General features: G+C 46.4%; 1 protein-coding gene across 7 annotated transcripts in view; it reads right to left on the bottom strand.

The window, feature by feature from the left end:
• Positions 1 to 21,904, bottom strand: part of LOC130362843 (uncharacterized) — a 195,681-nt gene that overhangs the window by 118,421 nt on the left and 55,356 nt on the right. For all 7 annotated transcript variants that reach the window (XM_056567917.1, XM_056567916.1, XM_056567918.1 and 4 more), the window contains one exon: positions 1,643 to 1,864. In XM_056567917.1, coding sequence (XP_056423892.1) covers positions 1,643 to 1,864 — 222 coding nt within the window. The remainder of the gene's footprint in view (positions 1 to 1,642; positions 1,865 to 21,904) is intronic.

Raw genomic sequence — 21,904 nt, forward strand, 5'->3', positions numbered from 1 at the left:
TAACCAAACTTTCCCTAATCCCCGCCCCCAACTGTACCCCCCCCCCACCCCCGCTTAAGACAGCACATACATTCTCTCTATGGCCGCTTTAGCTGCACTGAGGTTGCATGAAGATCAATGTTACAGGAGAAGGAGGAGATGCAGGGGCGGGTATATTTAAATTAGCACTGCGCTCACTCTCTGCCTGTTTCATATACAGGCAGAGAGTGAGCTGTGGCCTGACGTCATTTCCTGGGATGGGACCACTGCCCGGCTAGCAATGGTCAATGGTTAATGCATGCTGGACCAGTAGGAAGACACCTAGTGCCCAACATTTCAAAGATAAAAAAAAAAGTGTTATAAATACTTTTTTTTAAACAAATATATTAGAAAGATTTTTTATTTTTTAATAAGGTATAACATATCAAAAGTTTATTTTAATGAGAGTGCCCATTTAACCTCCTTAAGTCACTTGAGTTGCAGTCAGATATTGGCTGATCCTGACATCCTGCTTGCTTTGTGCACTAGTGTTCGGCTAAGATCAAGTGTAGTATCTGTTCTTATCAGTTTCATGCCGATGCCCGAATGACGGTTTTGGGCTGGTGGGGATGGGTGCTGCATGGAGGGGGCAGGTGTACCAGGGCTTTCCGGGGCTGGTTCTGAGGAATCAGCTCGATGGCTGCCCCGATGTGACCTGTTCCCTCCGGGTCTCGCCATGAGGCTGAGAGGGTCTAGAGCCGAGGTACTTCTGTGCCTCGGGGAGTGGTGACCCCGAGGTGCCGAAACTCACTGGGAGGATGGACTCACTGAGTGGAAGCAAGGGTACCATAATCTCTTCACCTTGTGGCACTCACCTCTTGATTCCCGGCCTTCTGGCATGGATCAGAGACATTTTTATAGATTCGGCCAGATATCTGCACACATTCATTTATTTCTTTTTGTCGCACTATGTCACTTTTTGCGTGTTGTGTGTCCACTGGATTTGTCAGGATACTGTAGCCCTTTTGGGTGTCCCTCCTGGAGGTTTAGGGGAGGTGTCCATCAGGTTCCGCACCTCCCTGCAAACACCCCAGGTACTCCTGCTCTGGCAAGGTACCTACTGTTATCAGCTCTGCAGGCAGATACCTTGGCTATCGACAAGGAGGATGCCGGGAACATTTGTGGTCCCTTAATAGCTTCGGTAAAAAGGGACATCAAACCTGGAACCTCACAGGTACCTTTTTGTCCGGCGGTGAAGGGTAAGGTTTGTTGGGGGGGCCTCTCTCCTATCGGAGAAGGGCTTGTGATAGACCGCATCCTCTGTGCACGTTTTTTAGTGTAACACGTTTGCACTTTTTCTTGCACTTTGGGTTATTCGAGAGCACGTTCCTCGGCTCTTAGAAGAGAAAAAAAATCTTGTATCCACAGCACAACACAACAAGGTGAGGGTGCAGACTACCCACCCTAAAACAATATTTTCTATCACCTAGATAACAGCACTTAAATTAAAAGGACTTTCTTTGTGTTCCTTTTATTGTTTTCTATTTCAACAATTTGTGCTACAAGTGGACCATTGAGGCTAGCTTTCGCCCCTTGGTACCGTAACCCAGTTTCCAAGTTTTCCAGGTTTATGAATGTTATCTCACCAGCCATGAATTGTTCCTATATTCAGAGTGTCACTTACCTTACCAGCCTGTTTGGACTTCCAGGCATAAAGATTCTGGATGTAATCCGCTCTGCTTGACTGACTCTGCTCTTTGAGTTGATGATATTCCATGTCTAAAGCCTTCAGCTGCTGTTCTATACTCGGTCTTCCTAAATATCCATGCAGCTGGCAGATGGCTAGTATTTCTTCATCTTTCCCTGTAGCTTTTGCACTGCTGACATCGAGTTCCCCTTCTTCAGTCTGGAACACAAAGAACATAAAGAGACCACAAAGGTGGAAAATTAAAGGAGTTATGTCATACGTAAAAACTTTTTACCGGCTCTCCCAGGGAGCGGTGCATCACGACCCCCACCTGAAGCGGGAGCCGCCACATTCCCTCTATATATCTCTATGGAAGAGCCGAAGATAAGCAAATGGCTCTCTCATAGAGATATATGGAGTGACCATGGCGACCCCGCTTTGGGCAGGAGTCGTGATGCGCCGCTCCCAGGGAGTGTCGGGACCCCGTACAGGAGAACGCTGGGAACCCTAGCACTCGGACCACCCAAGATCAAAAGCTTATCCCTTTTCCTGCAGATAGGGGATACATTTTTCAGTATGAGACTTCTTTAACACTTAAAGCGTACCTGTCATAGTGCAAAACATGTGTCTAGGACCTATATATCCAGAGAAAAAAAGCATTTATCTGCTGCTGAGTTACTTTTTCATCTTGCTGGCTGAAGGGGGCGTGTCTATCTGTCTCCCTCACAGTGATGACTCATCTGCTCTAGGTCTCAGGAGGGAGCCTGGGCAGTCAGCCAATCACTCCTCTCTACTCTGTAACCCTTTCATTTCTGGATGTATGTACATTCCTATACAGGTATGGGTATGTGCAGAGCATTGCACCCTTGTCAGTAGTACAGACTAGGGTTCAAAGCTCTGAACATACCCCCACCTGTATAAGAATTACATACACACACATGTGGGGGGGGGGGGTATGTGCAGACTGCAGAGCATTGCACCCCAGTGTCAAAAGTGAAATATATCAAAAGCTTTCAACAATGACAGTGCCTCTTTAATGCTGATATATTATAAGGTAAGAAATATGCATAAAGGTATCTTCATGAGAAAAAAAATACACTTACTGACAAAAACTATACGAAAATAGGGTCAGACCACATGGCTCACTCAATATAGTCTGCAATTTTTTCACCAGTAATCTTGATGCCATTTACCACTGTTACCTCTGATAAGGTTCTAGGTAGAATAAGTCTAGGCCAGTACTTCCCAACCAGGGTGCCTCCAGCTGTTGCAAAACTACAACTCCCAGCCAACGGCTGTCCGGGTATGTTGGGAGTTGTAGTTTTGCAACAGCTGGAGGCACCCTGGTTGGGAAACACTGGTCTAGGCTATTACTATGTGTCATGGCTCCTCCAGGCTGCTTGCAGTTTGCTGTAGATCAGTGGTCTTGAAACAGGGCACTTCAAAACTACGACTCCCAGAATGCCTGGACTGTTCTTGATTGAATAAGGCTTTGGTTAACCAATCATCTAATCATTTCCAACTTCCAATGAGAACTTTAGGGGAGATTTATCAAAACCTGTGCAGGTAAAGAGTGGTGCAGTTTCCCATAGAAACCAGACAGGTTTCTTCTTTTATAAGAAGCGATCTAATTGGTTGCCATGGACAACTGCACCACTCTTACTCTACACAGGTTTTGATAAATCTCCCCCTTCGACCCCGCAAATGCCAGGCAACAAATTACACACTTTCCCACATATTTCCTATACTTTAGGATGGTCATAACCAGGGGCAACAGGGCAAAACAAAGAGTGGATTAGTGTATATGTATGTGTGTATATATATATATATATATATATATATAAAATGAAGATATATATATATATATATTTGATATTACTTGGGAATCAGTCTGTTCCTGAAGCTAAGCACCCAGATGGATCTGGAATCCTTATCACAGTGCTCCTCTTTGCTTTATAGTTGGTATATATATATATATATATATATATATATATGTATCTCATATATATGTGTGTGTACATATCTAACCATGGGTCGGACCCCCACAGTCAGACATTTATCCCCTATCCCCCGATCTCCTGAACTGCGCCCTGCTTTCCCCATGAATGGAGTGGTGTCGACCCCTGCACTAAGGGGTGGCCAACCCGCCCCCTCCATGCATCTCTATGAGAGAGCCAAAGATATACCCTAGAGCAGCGGTCCTCAAACTACGGCCCGTGGGCCACATGCGGCCAACCAAGGAAATTTAGCCAGCCCGTCTGCCGACGCTGCCTAAGGACATCCCTGTGTCCGGAAAGATGTTTTCGGAACACAGTGATGCCCCGGTTACCTCGCTGTGGCCCTGCGTTTACTTTAAAAACGCAGCGGCCACCGGGAGGTAGCGCACGCAGGGTCATCACTGACGTCGCATGCGTGCGCCCATAGCAACAGAGCACGGAGGAGCAGAGCAGCGAGCAGGACGTGCGCTGGGCAGCTTGGTGTGTGTTACCAGCGGCACGTCAGCTTCGATGCTCCGACCACCAGTCCTCCGGTCCCGGGACTTACTGCTATGGCCGAACTGGAGGAGTGGTGGACGGAGCACTGAAGTGGGGCAGTACACAGGCATACAGCCTCCAGCCATACACTGTATGGCTGGAGGCTGTATGTCTGTGGGGGAACATACTGCACCTAATATGGGGAACTATACTGTACCTAATGTGGGGAACTGTACTGCACCTAACGTGGGTGAACTATACTGCACCTAATGTGGGGGAACTATACTGCAACTAATGTGGGGGAATTATACTGCCAACCTAATGTGGGGGAACTATACTGCCAACCTAATGTGGGGAAACTATACTGCACCTAATGTGGGGGAACTATACTGCACCTAACGTGGGTGAACTATACTGCACCTAATGTGGGTGAACTATACTGCAACTAATGTGGGGAACTATACTGCCAACCTAATGTGGGGGAACTATACTGCACCTAATGTGGGGGAACTATACTGCACCTAATGTGGGGGAACTATACTGCACCTAATGTGGGGGAACTATACTGCACCTAATGTGAGGGAACTATACTGCACCTAATGTGGGGGAACTATACTGCACCTAATGTGGGGGAACTATATTGCACCTAATGTGGGGGAACTATACTGCCAACCTAATGTGGGGGGAACTGTGCTGCGTACTTACGTACTTAAAGGGGTAGTCCACTAATAAGATATAAAAGTGTGCATAGGAATTTGTTCATAGTTTTTTTTTTTTTACTATAGTCTGGCCCTCCAACGGTCAGAGGGACAGTGAACTGACCCCCTGTTTAAAAAGTTTGAGGACCCCTTCCCTAGAGATACATGGATGGGGTGTGTTGACCACCGCTTAGGAGATCGCGGGGGTTCCAGTCGGACCCGCACTATCAGATACTTATCCCCTATCCTTTTACACTTGGCGTTTTTCAGTTTGGAGTTTTTTTTTTTATCCTTTTGGCATTTTTTCACTCTTTGTGTGGCGTTTTTCAGCTCCTTGGCGGTTTTGCAAAATTGCAGCATGTTGAGCCACTGGCGTTTTTCCCCTGAAATCGTGGCGTTTTTCTCCCATAGAAGTGTATGGGAGGAAAAAACGCCAAGAAAAACGCCATGTGGGTTTTAACTTTAGCATTTTTTCAGGCGTCTTTTATTCTCTTTTGGACTTTAGCGATCCAAAAAAGTGATGGTGATACCTTTTTTAATAAAATTAAAAAAATAATAATAAAAAAGATACAGTAGTTATGGAAAAAATTGTATTTAACAAAATTAATCTTTTTTATAACAAAATTTTTATTAATTTTTAAACAGGGATCAATTTATGTGGGCGGGTAGGGCACTAAAAACGTAGGCGACAATAATAAAAATGTAGTGTGTGTGTGTGTGTTTTTCACTTTTTATTCTTTATTTTTTAGGTGGTACTACTACTCCCAGCATGGAACACACACTGTTCCATGATGGGAGTAGTAGTACCTGTACTAATTGACAGATCACCCCGGGTTCTGTTCTCTGGTCCCCTGCACTGCCGTATATATACACCTATCCATATTTCCTGCTGAGAGCTGTGATTGGCTGCAACCATTCGGCCATTCACCACTCTGGGTGGAAAATATGAATGAGTGATGTTCTATTCACATCACTGGCCAGAGTATAGTGCAGAGATGTGAGCGCTGTATAGAGCCGCTCCGCATCTCTACTATATTATGGACGATCACATCAGGCGATATGTCTATTAGTACAGGTACTACTACTCTCATCATGGAACAGTGTGTTCCATGCTGGGAGTAGTAGTGCTACCTATAAAATGTCAAAAAAGAGAGCGGAAAAAAAGTGACACACACACACTTTATTAAAAATTAATTAAAATTTCGTTATGAAAAATATAAATTTCGTTGAATAAACATTTTTTCCATCACTACTTTTTTTTTTTTGGTACCCAACAAATTTTGGGAACCAAAAAAAAAAAATGTCAAAGGGGCCAAAAATGCCATTTCCACACAAATGAAAAAACGCCAGTCGCAGGAAATTTCACTGTAGTTTTTTTCAGGCGTTTTATCTTGTGTTTTTTTTCAAACCAAAAAACACAGGACAAAAAAACAAGTAGAAACTTAGCCTTAAGGTGCAACTGACCCTGTCCCTGAACGTCCTGAACATCCCTATAAAGTCTGAACCTGCATGGATACAGTTTATACAGTGTTCTGTACATTGTCCATTATATCTCCCTCCCCCGATTCTTTCATTGCCCGGTCTTAGTTATATAAATTTTAAATGGTTCAAAAAGGACCAATCGATGAATATAATAATAATAATAAACCTCATAAGAAGCCACAGTTTTGAGTATTTATTATTTATTGCTCATATAGAGCATATGATAACTAAACAAGCATTAAGATGACTTCTCAGGTGTATTTAAGATGGAAGCTTGTCGTAGCGGTATTTTCCCTCCTTTTTCTTGGCGAACAGGTCTACAAGTTTGTGAAACGGAATCTTGTCGCCATGTTTCTCGCAAAAGTTTTGCAGAAAACAGAAAATGAGGCAAAAGCAGATTGCTACCACTACAAGTACAACTAGTATCCACGTTTTAAGAGCAGAAACGATGTCATCAAGCCAATCCGTCTTGGGGGCATGAGCTCGGTTCCTATCTTCCTCGCGGAAGAGCCTCTCTTGAAGGTTTTGATGTCCGGCTGGGTCAGGGCTGTCAGGTCTTCATAAGAGGAGGTATTCCCTTACACCGGTGGCTCTAGGCCGTTATCCATCAGAGGATTTTCTTCATTCTGGGGGATCGGTCTTCCCTCCACATGCCCACCTAAGAGGAGGCAGAGCACGATGAAGAAGCATGGGGTCACCATGCTGGTCAGGGACTTGCTGTCCCAAAGATCAGGTTTGTAGACTGCAGGTGCAGAAGTGGATCGTACTGGAGTCAAATACAAGAAGATGCTGTACACTGTGTCTCTCAAAGAGGCAGCGCATACTGGGCAGGGTCGCTGTCAGGGGGGTACAGCCAGTAACCCAGTAAGGGGCTCCAGTAAGGGGCCAGCTGCACACCCCCTGCAGCAGCCACAGCTCAGAAGCAGAAGACAGCTGTTTAAGCTGCTGTTTAAGACCATGGGTGTAGGGTGAAGGTTGGTGGGATCAGATGGTATTAACCCCAGGGGCTGGATGGTATTAACCCCTAGTGTTCATGACGCCAGTGTGGTTTTCGGGTTCCGGAACACCACACGCCCGGATTCTTCACTATCCCAATTGTTAGTAGTGAAATGAGAGTCCACAACCAGTTAGGGGTAAACAGAGGCTTTACTGAGTAGAAGACAGGTGTAATTATCTTCACAGCTAAGGCCAGAATTCCCAAAGAGGTGGCCAGGACCCAGAGGAGCTCACAGCTTGCTGGACCCAATATACTTGTAGTTAACTTGACTTGACTATGTGCAGGACTTGACTAGTTTCAGTGAAAGCAGACATAGACTTGAGACTTACTGGAGAGACAGTAGCATTGTGGTCTTAAAGATGCTGATCACTTGCCCTGAGTTCTCTGGTAGCTGAGCTCAGTAAGGTAGCTGGTGCTAAGTGCTAAGAGACTGAATAGTAATGGCCGCCCCTTTATATAGTGGGGGCTGGACTAAAGCCCATTGGTCAAGCTGCGGGTCATAGGTTAAGCTGGTGTTTTCTGGGAGAACATGTGACACCAATCATGTGACTGCATAAAATAACATATGACAGGCTAACCCACAGGTCCTGTAGACTATCTATACATAGGGATCCTGTCTGAGCATTAAAGTGATACACACACCTTTATAACACAAACTGGGGGTAGTACAAGACCATGTCCTGTACTGGGACATCATAACGCTATTTACATGGGGGCATAGCCTACATGGAAACACTACATACCTGGGGGTACAGCCTACATGGGGGCACTATCTATATGGGGCACTACCTACATGGGGCACAACCTACTGGAGTCATTACCTACCTGGGGCATTAACTACTGGCGGCACTACCTACAGAGAGCAGTACCTACTGGGGGCATTAACTACCTGGGGGTACTACCTACTGGGGGCATTACCTACTACCTACCTACTGGGGTCACTACCTACTACCTTCCTACAGGGGGAATTACCTACAACTAAACTAGGGGCATTACCTACTACCTACTCAAGGATAATCTACCACCTACGTACTGGGGGAAGTACCTAATAGGGAAGGGGAAACTTAAGCTGTGTAAGGGGCCCGATGGTAACTGCTCTAGATGGTAAAGCTATGGTTAACCATTCCTCACTGTCCCTCCCTGCAGAAGGGCTGGAGTTTGCTGACTGCTTGTGACATGCATGCTGCAGCACAGCGAACAGTCTGCAGCCTCTCACATATATTTATACCTTTCTAATTTGAGCAGGATGATATATAGATGACCATAACTGTAAAGCAGAAAGATCTATGTAACATGTATTTTTCTTTATTTATTATTTTAGATATAAGACATCATTTTAATATGCTTGATACATTTCAAAATGGGTGGAAGTGACCCCTGGGACCCCCGCGAACTCCCGTACCGGCCCCGCTCTCCACATGAATGGAGACGTGTAGACCACGGCACGAAGCTGCGGCAAACATGCCCCCTCCATGTATCTTTTGGCAGAGCCGGAGATACCCAAACATTGTATCACCAGCTCTGTCATAGAAATACATGGAGGGGGTGTGTCGGCCGCAGCTTCGTGCCGTGGTCTACATGTCTCCATTCATGTGAAAAACGGGGCATGTAAAGGAGATGGGGGGGGGGGGGGGATCCCAGCAGTCAAACCGCCTGCGATCTGACATTTAGGGGATATGTTTTTAGACACCGCATAATAAGTTCTGTTGCTTCATAGATGTTCCCTATAGTGGTAAATACTTGTGTGACAAAATAGACCAAAAATTGTAGATGTTCCCTGCAAAGCCGATTGGAGAAGTGTTGCAGTTCCCGGCCCAGTGAGTGGACAGAACCGAGGCTTGGCTAAGAAACTGGACAGGGTCCTAGAGCATGCCTTACAACTTTTTAAATGGTCAATAAGGGGCACTTATTTTTAACTGTGTGACAGATGCATTTCAGGCATATCTATACACTTGAATTAAAATAATAGCATAAAAATCATCAGAATGTTCAGCAGAATTCTTAACATCCTAAACTGCATTAAACAATGGAATAATATACATATAGGCAGGGGTCTATAAAGCAATATATATTGAAACATCTTTGTAAATACTCAAAATAACATTAAAAAATGTTTTTCTATGGGGGTGGTTTTCTCCAAAATTGTAATTGTAAAAAGTATTTTATGACCTTATGGGAGGGGGCACAACAGAGGCATAGCTAAAGGCTCACAGGCCCTGGTACCAAATCAGAGCTTGGGCCCCCCTGACCCCGACTTCCCAGCACTGGGTCCGACTAATAGGTATACATCTGTTGTATACCTATGACAGCTCATACATAGGATCCTATGTTGAAAAAAAATGATTATACCGCACTATATACTTATTTTTTATGAGATACATTTAAATGGAGAGGTCTGCACTGTTCCATTTAGCAAACCCAGATGTAGACATCCTGAACAGAGACTAATATGACACACTTTGGTCAAGTAAATGGGGGTCTAGAGATTCATATAATGTTTGTGCCAGGATCTATCTATGTGCTTATGTTAAATGAATTTACAGCAGATATAAAAGTTTGTTCATAGGGGTCTATCAGCTGGGACCCCTGCCAATCCCCAGTTCAGTGATAAGAAATGTTCTGCAGCCCATAGAGAATTAAGGGGGTACTCCGGTGGAAACCTTTTTTTTTTTTTTTTTTTTTAAATCAACTGGTGCCAGAAAGTTAAACAGATTTGTAAATTACTTCTATAAAACAAAAAATTTTTTTTATCCCTCCAGTACCTATTAGCTGCTGAATACTACAGAGGAAATTATTTTCTTTTTGGAACACAGTGCTCTCTGCTGACATCTCTGTCCATTTTAGGAACTGTCCAGAGCAGCATATATTTCTATGGGGATTTTTTTACTCTGGACAGTTCTTAAAATGTACAGAGATGTCAGCAGAGAGCACTGTGCTCATGATTCAGCAGAGAGCTCTGTGTTCCAAAAAGAAAAGAATTTCCCCTGTATTATTCAGCAGCTAATAAGTACTGGAAGGATTAAGATTTTTTAATAGAAGTAATTTACAAATCTGTTTAACTTTCTGGCACCAGTTGATTAAAAAAAAAAAGTTTTCCACCGGAGTACCCTTTTAACGGAGAATTGGCCATGCAGGCACATTTGCAGTGTGTATAGCCCCCTGTATAGACTTTTCTGGTGGATTCCACCGGAAGATTGAGCATGTTCAATCTTCCGTCAGAATGCAAATTCTCATTGGAAGTCCCGACGTGTGAACTTAGCAGAATTCCCATTGAAACACAGATGCTATGCAGTATGAACTGGGTCTTACTGCAACATCTTTATTACCTACAAAAGTATGCCCATAAAGGAATGGGATGATTGTCAAAAAAGAAAGGAATGTAAATAAAGTGGAAAAGAGGTAATGGTAGGAGAGAAAGGAGAAGAGGAGGAGGAAGCAAGACATGAGGGAATGACAGAGATGGAGAAAGGTGGAGGGAGAATAAAGTGCAGTGAGAGGAAGGGGTTATTGAAGTGATACGAGGGGGTACATGGTCTCCCCAACCCCCTATGAGTACTGCATTGTCTTCTATCTGGCCAGTCAGTAATGTTTAACAGTGAATGTTAAGGACTGAATGTCAAGGACTGAATGTTACACCGACCTGCTCCGCAGCCCCTGCTACAGCTCTGTACTGTTTCTTTTCTCTGTGTGCGACATGTCTGGTTAACTTTCCTGGGACGAGAGGAGCTGCAGAACATCTCTCCTACACCATTAACCTGCTCTCCATGTTGTTTCTATGTTTTGTGTAGCCGGTGAGTCTGAGAGGTGGGTGGCACTTCCTCAGAGATGCCCTATGTGAGCGTGCTTACTGAGGGATGCTGGGATAAGTGAAGAGAAGCCTGAAAAGTGTCACTCCCCCTGTGAGCCCTCGCATGGCAAGGGATAGGGAGAAGGGTTACTTGTCTCCTTTCCCCCTTTCTGCATCTTAGAGTGGTAAGGGAACCTACGGGCCCCTTGACCAAGCTACACTATACCACCTGGGCACAATATGATATAAATTAATAACTACATAAATAAATAATTTGTCCAAACCACTTAATGACTCTAATGGAAAGGGGACACAATTGGAGCATTACTGCCATTTATAAAAACATTTGACATACCAAAAGTTTAAATCAGTGGGTCTCAGTGCACTTCACTCCCCAGCTTGGCGCTCAATCTGTCTCATTGCAAAAGTCAGGCTCAATATTGATCCTTGGAATCAGCCATTTACATCACATCAGTAGGAGTCCAACTCAGCTGACTGGTAGGATTACAGTACTTCAGTGAGCATTGTGGCTTTTTCATTGTTTACCATGCACAGATCCATACATTTTTCAGCTGTTCTGTTTGGTATTTTGTTTGGTATTTCAGCAGCTCAGTCCTATTAAAGTGAATGGGACTGGGCTGCAGTACTAGTAACAGTCTCTGCCAAATGTAAGAAGTTCTATGCAGTAAACAATAAAAAATAGACACCGCATGCAGCCTCTGATCATTGTAGTACTGGGAGTTGGCCTATCATGAGGTAAATATATTGGTAGTAATATACTGCCAACAAATTTATGGTCTGTATCATGCTCAGAGCTGCAAAAATGGGTAGATACTTACCTGTCCCTTTAGTAATTGCTGCTAAATTTTAAAATCATGTTTTTCTTCTTAATTTGAAAGTCATAGAGGTTGGGCTTAATTGCAGCATGCATGCCTCCTACATCCCTGACCCTTTCCTGCCCTTCATAATGGATATACAAGGTTGGCTGCTGGAGGCTAAACACTGTACAAGAATCATGTAGGATAGGGAGAGGTGGGAGGTGTGTATACTGCTGCTCAGCACGGCCTCTATGACTCTTGAGCTTAGAAGGAAAACATGATTTTATAACTTTGCAAAAAGTCATCAACTAAGAGATATCATTTGTGTTATCTTCTAACAGCTACCTGCCCTTGTCTGTAGCTCTAAGCATAATATAGAGCAGATAGATTCCCTTTAAGCAGCAAAGAGAAACAATGGGACTTGGTTCAAAAGCAAACATTGACTTTCCAAAACAGGGACACTTGGGAGTTCTCTCCCAGAAGCTGGATTCCCACCAATCTTGAAATAATGGAATACTCAAGCAATATGCCATAATTTATTACCAGGTTAAAACACTAATTCTCCATATAGAAAAGACATATGGTTGTTTACCACAACCAAGACAAAGTAGACACCATGAACTTTGTGCCTAAACCTTTCCCTATCCTTCTGTAAATAAACATTTCGATTTCTTTTGATACTGAATACAAATTGTGGATTCTACAGAAACCAGATCTGCTCCGGCAGCCGACCACATCCTGTTATTTTATGTCATTGACATGTGGCTATAACCCCTTGATTTATGCTAGAAATCCTTATCTCACTCCAGATCTTAACATTGTATCTGCTATTTATGTAGGGGAAAAAAGAGAAAAACTCTTTAATCAGAAAGTAGAGCAGAGATTTCTCGGGGTCTGGATCTGATTTCCCGCACACAGCAGCAATTAACCCTGTTTGATGTCGATCATCTGGATTACTTTTGGGCTTTTGTCTTTGAAATCCTTTCTACTCAGAGGTTATAATATTTCATTTATTTAACAACAGTAACAATTTCAAGATGAATAGAAGGTCAGCCCAAGTGTCACTTTTCCATGTTGTCAAAGAAATCGCTCTGACATGAAGGAAAAGCATCTCTGGTCAGTGAAAAGGCTCCTTGTCAGAGATTAAAGGGGTATTCAAGGAATTTTTATTTTATTTGACTATGCTACAGGGGCTATAAAGTTAGTGTAGTTCATAATATAGTGTCTGTACCTGTGTGTGACAGTTTTCTCACAATTCTTATGTGATTTTCATCCGAATATTTATTTTTAACTGCATACAAAATGACTGTTGTCTCATATTTTTCCCAGGTTGCAATGCGGCTGTGACCTCACTAGTCAGCTGATGACAGGGAGCCTGTCTGCTTCAATGGGTGGAGTGATCGCTTGGTGGGAGAGAGATCAATCTGCAACTAATGCAACAGCTGTAGGCACCCTGATTGATAACCACAGGTCTTTTGAATGGATGCAGCTCATTTATGTTTCAATGGGTGGAGTGGCTGATGTGTGGGAGGGAGGAAAATGGAATTATGAGATTTGTAGGCAAAAGAAGAAAACTCAAACAGGAAATACCAGTCCACAAAAAGCTAGCCACAGTGTTATGGTAATCTCACAACATAGCCATTTATCCCCACGACAAGTGCAGATCCTTCCTAAGCATGTCCATTACTGTCTGGCAGGTACATACTAAAATCACCTTATGGTGGATAACCCCTTTAAAATGTATTTAACCTAAGTCAATAAAGTTTCACCTTCTCGGCTTCATCTCGTGACAGCAAGAAAAAAAAAAAGACAATAATTTGGCTCAGCATATTCAACTTTTTTACCCAGGGGCTTGGAAATACTTGTTCTCCTCCTCACGTGGAGATAAGATGTCAGTGGAAGAAAAGTGTTGGTTCTTTTATTTCTATAGAAATTTTAACAAAAGTGACTACCTATAAAGGCCACAACAAATGTATTGTTTTTCATTTAGATTCCACATCAAAATCCATATGGATTATGCCTTCCAATGTTTTCCATTGGATTCTGATGTGGTTCGTATCGCGCTTTTTTGCATCACATAAAAAAAAAAGTGACATGTTGCATATTGTATTTCACATGTAAAGTGTAGAGGGTAGCCACCCATGGATTAGTCCCAATGAATAAAACAAAATCTGCTGGTGAATTCGAGCATATTAAACTGCAAATTAAATCCAGCATGTCTGATTGTTCTCTTTTCGGACATCTGTCATCTAAAAATAGTTGGGAGGCTCCGATACACAGTGCATGGTGGGCTGATCCCAACAAAATCATCAGGTTCAGCTGACATAAGTCTAATGCACATGACCAGCTTAACTCAAGTGCATGGAAAATCTTTGTGTGCTTTGCAGATGTTATCAGGTGCCAACCTAAGTGGCAGAATGTGGACCACTGGTAGGCATGAACTTCTACAGTAGTTTACTGCAAAAGCTGTTACTGCCACATATCTATGAATACATTATTTTTCAGGGACGTATGTTAAAGACCCTTATGGGTGTCACTGTGTAGCATCTACTGGTTAGTAGATGGGTTAATCTACTGGTGCAGTGACTTTTCTGACCCCCCCCCCCATGGAGAACGGTGGTCCTAGCTTAGTGTTGTCAATACCCTTCAAACAATAACACCAATGTAACGTACTGGTCAGGGGACAGGTGGTGGATCCACTGGACCAGAGGGGTGATGACGTGGGCCGTACCAGGGGAATGGAGTCTAAGGGGCTACTGGTCTTCACCAGGGCCCACCGCAAAGCGGGATGGTCTTGCTGCGGCAGGTAGCCCCCAGGTCGTTCCACCCGGTAGCGACTCAAACCCCTCTGGTTGCTGAGATGGACGCAGTACAGGAGGAGCAGGCAAAAGCGTAGTTAGACGTAGCAAAGGTCAGGGCAGGCGGCACAGCTTCACAGGCGATAGTCAGGCAACAGGTCAGGGCAGGCAGCAAAGGTTCACAAGGCGGTAGTCAAGGGCAACGGGTCGGCAACGGGCAAGGGCAAACACAGAACAATGGGAACGCTTTCACTAGGCACAAGGTACTAAAGATCGGGCGAGGGCAGGAATGGGCTGGGAACCTTTATAGAACAGTGAGGGCAGGCACCAATCAATGGTGCGCTGGATCTTTAAATTGTATGAAGCTGGCGCGCTCGCTCCTAAGGAGCGTGGCCACGAGCGCCGGGAGACAGAGGCAGTTCAGGAGGATGGAGCCGGGGGTAAGGAGATACGGGGTGTGGCGCGTGTGCGGGGACCGGCCGCCACGCTAACCGCATCCCCGACGGAGGAGACCCTACGCTGCCGGTCAGCGTGTCTGACCGGGACGCGCAGGGACACCGGAGACTGGGGCCGGGACAGGGAGCGCTCCTGTCCAAAGGAGGAGACCGGAGCGCTCACTGTTACAGTACACCCCTTTGGTCTCCCCCTCCTTTTGGTACCAAGGAAACTGAGGATAAGGCTGCGGTCCAAGATGTTCTCCTCAGGCTCCCAAGATCTCTCCTCAGGACCGCAGCCCTCCCAGTCGACCAGAAAAAATCTGCCCCGCATGAACTTGGATGCCAAAATCTCCTTGACAGAGAACACATTCGTTGTGCCGGCCACAGGGGTAGGAGTAGAGACCTTGGGGGAGAAGCGATTGAAGATGGCAGACTTTAGGAGGGAGACATGGAAAGAGTTGGGAATCCTGAGGGAGGAAGGAAGATGGAGTTGATAAGACACTGGATTGATTCCATTCTTGATTCTATAGGGTCCCAAGTAGCGGGGACCCAACTTGTAGCTTGGGACCCTAAATCGGATATATTTGGAGGAGAGCCACACCTTGTCACCAGGGAAAAACTCAGGAGGAGCTCTGTGTTTCTTGTCTGCCTGAAACTGCATGCGGGCAGAGGCTTTGAGGAGAGTGGTGTGGGTCTCTCGCCAGATAGAAGAGAAATCCTGGACAAGGTCGTCGGGAGAAGAGGACGTCAGCGGCAGAGGTGGAAGAGGATGGCGACCAAAAACTACAAAAAAATTTGACTTGTTAGAGGCAGAGGAGTGCTTGTAATTATAGGAAAATTCTGCCCAGGGAAGCAGATCAGACCAGTCATTGTGGCGAGAGGAGACGAAGTGGCGTAGATTGTCTCCCAAAATTTGATTAACCCATTCCACCTGGCCATTGGACTGAGGATGGTGGGAAGATGAGAAGTCCAACTTGACCCCTAGCTGACCACATAGAGCCCTCCAAAATTTAGAGACAAATTGTACCCCACGGTCTGAGACAATGTGCTTGGGAAGACCATGGAGGCAGAAAATATGCTAGAAAAATTGTTTGGCCAACACTGGCGCAGACGGAAGACCAGGTAGAGGTACAAAGTGGGCCATCTTCGAGAAGCGATCTACTATGACCCAAATGACCGTCATTCCATGGGAGGAGGGGAGATCGGTAACAAAGTCCATGGCGATGTGAGACCACGGAGCCTCAGGAATAGGGAGGGGCAAGAGGAGACCAGCAGGCTTCTGGCGAGGTGATTTGTCCCGAGCACAAATCATACAAGCTTGGACGTAATCCGAGGCATACTTCTCCAAAGTAGGCCACCAGTATCTTTGGGAGATAAGCTGGAGAGTTTTCTGTACCCCAGGATGACCTGCAAATAAAGAGGCATGGCCCCACTTGAGGACTCGTAGACACTGACGTGGAGGCACATAGGACTTGCCTGGAGGGAGAGAGCGCAGATCCACTGGAGCAACGGCAATTAGGCACTCAGGCGGAATTATAGGCTGGGGAGTTATTTTGTCGCCCACCACATCGGAAGAGCGGGAAAGGGCATCCGCCCTGATGTTCTTGCTCGCTGGACGAAAATGAATCAGAAAATTAAAGCGAAAAAAGAACAACGACCAGCGAGCCTGACGTGGATTCAGCCTTTGTGCGGATTTGAGGTAGGCCAGGTTCTTGTTGTCAGTGAAAATACTCACAGGGTGGATGGAGCCCTCGAGAAGATGCCTCCACTCCTCGAGTACCAATTTTATAGCCAACAGTTCTCTGTCACCAATAGAATAGTTTCTCTCGGCGGGAGTGAAGGTCTTGGAGTAGAAGCCGCAAGTGAGTGTCTTGCCTCTGGGCGACTTTTGGGTGAGTACGGCTCTGGCTCCCATGGAGGAGGCATCCAGGGAGAATGGCTTAGTGGGGTCAGGTTGTTACGCCAAGCGCTCCGGGTCCCCGCTCCTCCCCGGAGCGCTCGCTACACTCTCCTCACTGCAGCGCTCCGGTCAGATCCACTGACCCGGGGCGCTGCGATACCGCCTCCAGCCGGGATGCGATTCGCGATGCGGGTAGCGCCCGCTCGCGATGCGCACCCCGGCTCCCGTACCTGACTCGCTCTCCGTCAGTCCTGTCCCGGCGCGCGCGGCCCCGCTCCCTAGGGCGCGCGCGCGCCGGGTCTTTGCGATTTAAAGGGCCACTGCGCCGCTGATTGGCGCAGTGGTTCCAATTAGTGTTATCACCTGTGCACTTCCCTATATCACCTCACTTCCCCTGCACTTCCTTGCCGGATCTTGTTGCCATCGTGCCAGTGAAAGCGTTTCCTTGTATGTTCCTAGCCTGTGTTCCAGACCTCCTGCCGTTGCCCCTGACTACGATCCTTGCTGCCTGCCCCGACCTTCTGCTACGTCCGACCTTGCTTCTGTCTACTCCCTTGTACCGCGCCTATCTTCAGCAGCCAGAGAGGTTGAGCCGTTGCTAGTGGATACGACCTGGTCACTACCGCCGCAGCAAGACCATCCCGCTTTGCGGCGGGCTCTGGTGAAAACCAGTAGTGACTTAGAACCGATCCACTAGCACGGTCCACGCCAATCCCTCTCTGGCACAGAGGATCCACTACCTGCCAGCCGGCATCGTGACAGTAGATCCGGCCATGGATCCCGCTGAAGTTCCTCTGCCAGTTGTCGCTGACCTCACCACGGTGGTCGCCCAGCAGTCGCAACAGATAGCGCAACAAGGCCAACAGCTGTCTCAACTGACCGTTATGCTTCAGCAGTTACTACCACAGCTTCAGCAATCATCTCCTCCGCCAGCTCCTGCATCTCCTCCGCAGCGAGTGGCCGCTTCTGGTCTACGACTATCCTTGCCGGATAAATTTGATGGGGACTCTAAGTTTTGCCGTGGCTTTCTTTCCCAATGTTCCCTGCACCTGGAGATGATGTCGGACCAGTTTCCCACTGAAAGGTCTAAGGTGGCTTTCGTAGTCAGCCTTCTGTCTGGAAAAGCCCTGTCTTGGGCCACACCGCTCTGGGACCGCAATGACCCCGTCACTGCCTCTGTACACTCCTTCTTCTCGGAAATTCGAAGTGTCTTTGAGGAACCTGCCCGAGCCTCTTCTGCTGAGACTGCCCTGTTGAACCTGGTCCAGGGTAATTCTTCCGTTGGCGAGTATGCCGTACAATTCCGTACTCTTGCTTCAGAATTATCCTGGAATAATGAGGCCCTCTGCGCGACCTTTAAAAAAGGCCTATCCAGCAACATTAAAGATGTTCTGGCCGCACGAGAAATCCCTGCTAATCTACATGAACTCATTCACCTAGCCACTCGCATTGACATGCGTTTTTCCGAAAGGCGTCAGGAGCTCCGCCAGGATATGGACTCTGTTCGCACGAGGCGTTTCTTCTCCCCGGCTCCTCTCTCCTCTGGTCCCCTGCAATCTGTTCCTGTGCCTCCCGCCGTGGAGGCTATGCAGGTCGACCGGTCTCGCCTGACACCTCAAGAGAGGACACGACGCCGCATGGAGAATCTCTGCCTGTACTGTGCTAGTACCGAACACTTCCTGAAGGATTGTCCTATCCGTCCTCCCCGCCTGGAAAGACGTACGCTGACTCCGCACAAAGGTGAGACAGTCCTTGATGTCTACTCTGCTTCTCCACGTCTTACTGTGCCTGTGCGGATGTCTGCATCTGCCTTCTCCTTCTCTGCTGTGGCCTTCTTGGACTCCGGATCTGCAGGAAATTTTATTTTGGCCTCTCTCGTCAAAAGGTTCAACATCCCGGTGACCAGTCTCGCCAGACCCCTCTACATCAATTGTGTAAACAATGAAAGATTGGACTGTACCATACGTTTCCGCACGGAGCCCCTTCTAATGCACATCGGACCTCATCACGAGAGGATTGAACTTTTGGTCCTTCCCAATTGCACTTCTGAAATTCTCCTTGGACTTCCCTGGCTTCAACTTCACTCCCCAACCCTGGATTGGTCCACTGGGGAGATCAAGAGTTGGGGGCCCTCTTGTTCCAAGGACTGCCTAAAACCGGTTCCCAGTAACCCTTGCCGTGACTCTGTGGTTCCTCCCGTAACCGGTCTCCCTAAGGCCTATATGGACTTTGCGGATGTTTTTTGCAAAAAACAAGCTGAGACTCTACCTCCTCACAGGCCTTATGATTGTCCTATCGACCTCCTCCCGGGCACTACTCCACCCCGGGGCAGAATTTATCCTCTGTCCGCCCCAGAGACTCTTGCCATGTCTGAATACGTCCAGGAAAATTTAAAAAAGGGCTTTATCCGTAAATCCTCCTCTCCTGCCGGAGCCGGATTTTTCTTTGTGTCCAAAAAAGATGGCTCTCTACGCCCTTGCATTGACTACCGCGGTCTTAATAAAATCACGGTTAAGAACCGCTACCCCCTACCTCTCATCTCTGAACTCTTTGATCGCCTCCAAGGTGCCCACATCTTTACCAAACTGGACTTAAGAGGTGCTTATAATCTCATTCGCATCAGAGAGGGGGATGAATGGAAAACGGCATTTAACACCAGAGATGGACACTTTGAGTATCTGGTCATGCCCTTTGGCCTGTGCAACGCCCCTGCCGTCTTCCAAGACTTTGTTAATGAAATTTTTCGTGATCTTTTATACTCCTGTGTTGTTGTATATCTGGACGATATCCTGATTTTTTCTGCCAATCTAGAAGAACACCGCCAGCATGTCCGTATGGTTCTTCAGAGACTTCGTGACAATCAACTCTATGCCAAAATAGAGAAATGTCTGTTTGAATGCCAATCTCTTCCTTTCCTAGGATACTTGGTCTCTGGCCAGGGACTACAAATGGATCCAGACAAACTCTCTGCCGTCTTAGATTGGCCACGCCCCTCCGGACTCCGTGCTATCCAACGTTTTTTGGGGTTCGCCAATTATTACAGACAATTTATTCCACATTTTTCTACCGTTGTGGCTCCTATCGTGGCTTTAACCAAAAAAAATGCCGATCCCAAGTCTTGGCCTCCTCAAGCGGAAGACGCCTTTAAACGGCTCAAGTCTGCCTTTTCTTCGGCTCCCGTGCTCTCCAGACCTGACCCATCTAAACCCTTCCTATTGGAGGTTGATGCCTCCTCTGTGGGAGCTGGAGCTGTCCTTCTACAAAAAAATTCTTCCGGGCATGCTGTTACTTGTGGTTTTTTTTCTAGGACCTTCTCTCCGGCGGAGAGAAACTACTCCATCGGGGATCGAGAGCTTCTAGCCATTAAATTAGCACTTGAGGAATGGAGGCATCTGCTGGAGGGATCAAGATTTCCAGTTATTATTTACACCGATCACAAGAACCTCTCCTACCTCCAGTCTGCCCAACGGCTGAATCCTCGCCAGGCCAGGTGGTCTCTGTTCTTTGCCCGATTTAATTTTGAAATTCACTTTCGGCCTGCCGATAAGAACATTAGGGCCGATGCTCTCTCTCGTTCCTCGGATGCTTCTGAAGTTGAACTCTCTCCGCAACACATCATTCCTCCTGACTGCCTGATTTCCACTTCTCCAGCCTCCATCAGGCAAACTCCTCCAGGAAAGACCTTTGTTTCTCCACGCCAACGCCTCGGAATCCTCAAATGGGGCCACTCTTCCCATCTCGCAGGTCATGCGGGCATCAAGAAATCTGTGCAACTCATCTCTCGCTACTATTGGTGGCCGACTCTGGAGACGGATGTTGTGGACTTTGTGCGAGCCTGCACTATCTGTGCCCGGGATAAGACTCCTCGCCAGAAGCCCGCTGGTTTTCTTCATCCTCTGCCTGTCCCCGAACAGCCTTGGTCTCTGATTGGTATGGATTTTATTACTGACTTACCCCCATCCCATGGCAACACTGTTATTTGGGTGGTCGTTGATCGATTCTCCAAAATGGCACATTTCATCCCTCTTCCTGGTCTTCCTTCAGCGCCTCAGTTGGCTAAACAATTTTTTGTACACATTTTTCGTCTTCACGGGTTGCCCACGCAGATCGTCTCGGATAGAGGCGTCCAATTCGTGTCTAAATTCTGGAGGGCTCTCTGTAAACAACTCAAGATTAAATTAAATTTTTCTTCTGCATATCATCCTCAATCCAATGGACAAGTAGAAAGAATTAACCAGGTCTTGGGTGATTATTTACGACATTTTGTTTCCTCCCGCCAGGATGACTGGGCAGATCTTCTACCATGGGCCGAATTCTCGTATAACTTCAGAGTCTCTGAATCTTCCTCCAAATCCCCATTTTTCGTGGTGTACGGCCGTCACCCTCTTCCCCCCCTCCCTACCCCCTTGCCCTCTGGTCTGCCCGCTGTGGATGAAATTTCTCGTGATCTTTCCATCATATGGAGAGAGACCCAAAATTCTCTCTTACAGGCTTCATCACGCATGAAGAAGTTCACGGATAAGAAAAGAAGAGCTCCTCCCATTTTTTCCCCTGGAGACAAGGTATGGCTCTCCGCTAAATATGTCCGCTTCCGTGTCCCTAGCTATAAGTTGGGACCACGCTATCTTGGTCCTTTCAAAATTTTGTGCCAGATTAATCCTGTCTCTTACAAACTTCTTCTTCCTCCTTCTCTTCGTATTCCTAATGCCTTTCACGTTTCTCTTCTTAAACCACTTATCATTAACCGTTTCTCTCCCAAATCTGTTCCTCCCACTCCTGTTTCCGGCTCCTCGGACATCTTCTCCGTCAAAGAGATTCTGGCATCTAAAAAGGTCAGAGGGAAAACCTTTTTTTTAGTGGATTGGGAG

This window comes from Hyla sarda, chromosome 3 (assembly GCF_029499605.1).
Source record: "Hyla sarda isolate aHylSar1 chromosome 3, aHylSar1.hap1, whole genome shotgun sequence".
In the NCBI taxonomy this organism is placed as follows: Eukaryota; Metazoa; Chordata; class Amphibia; order Anura; family Hylidae; genus Hyla; species Hyla sarda.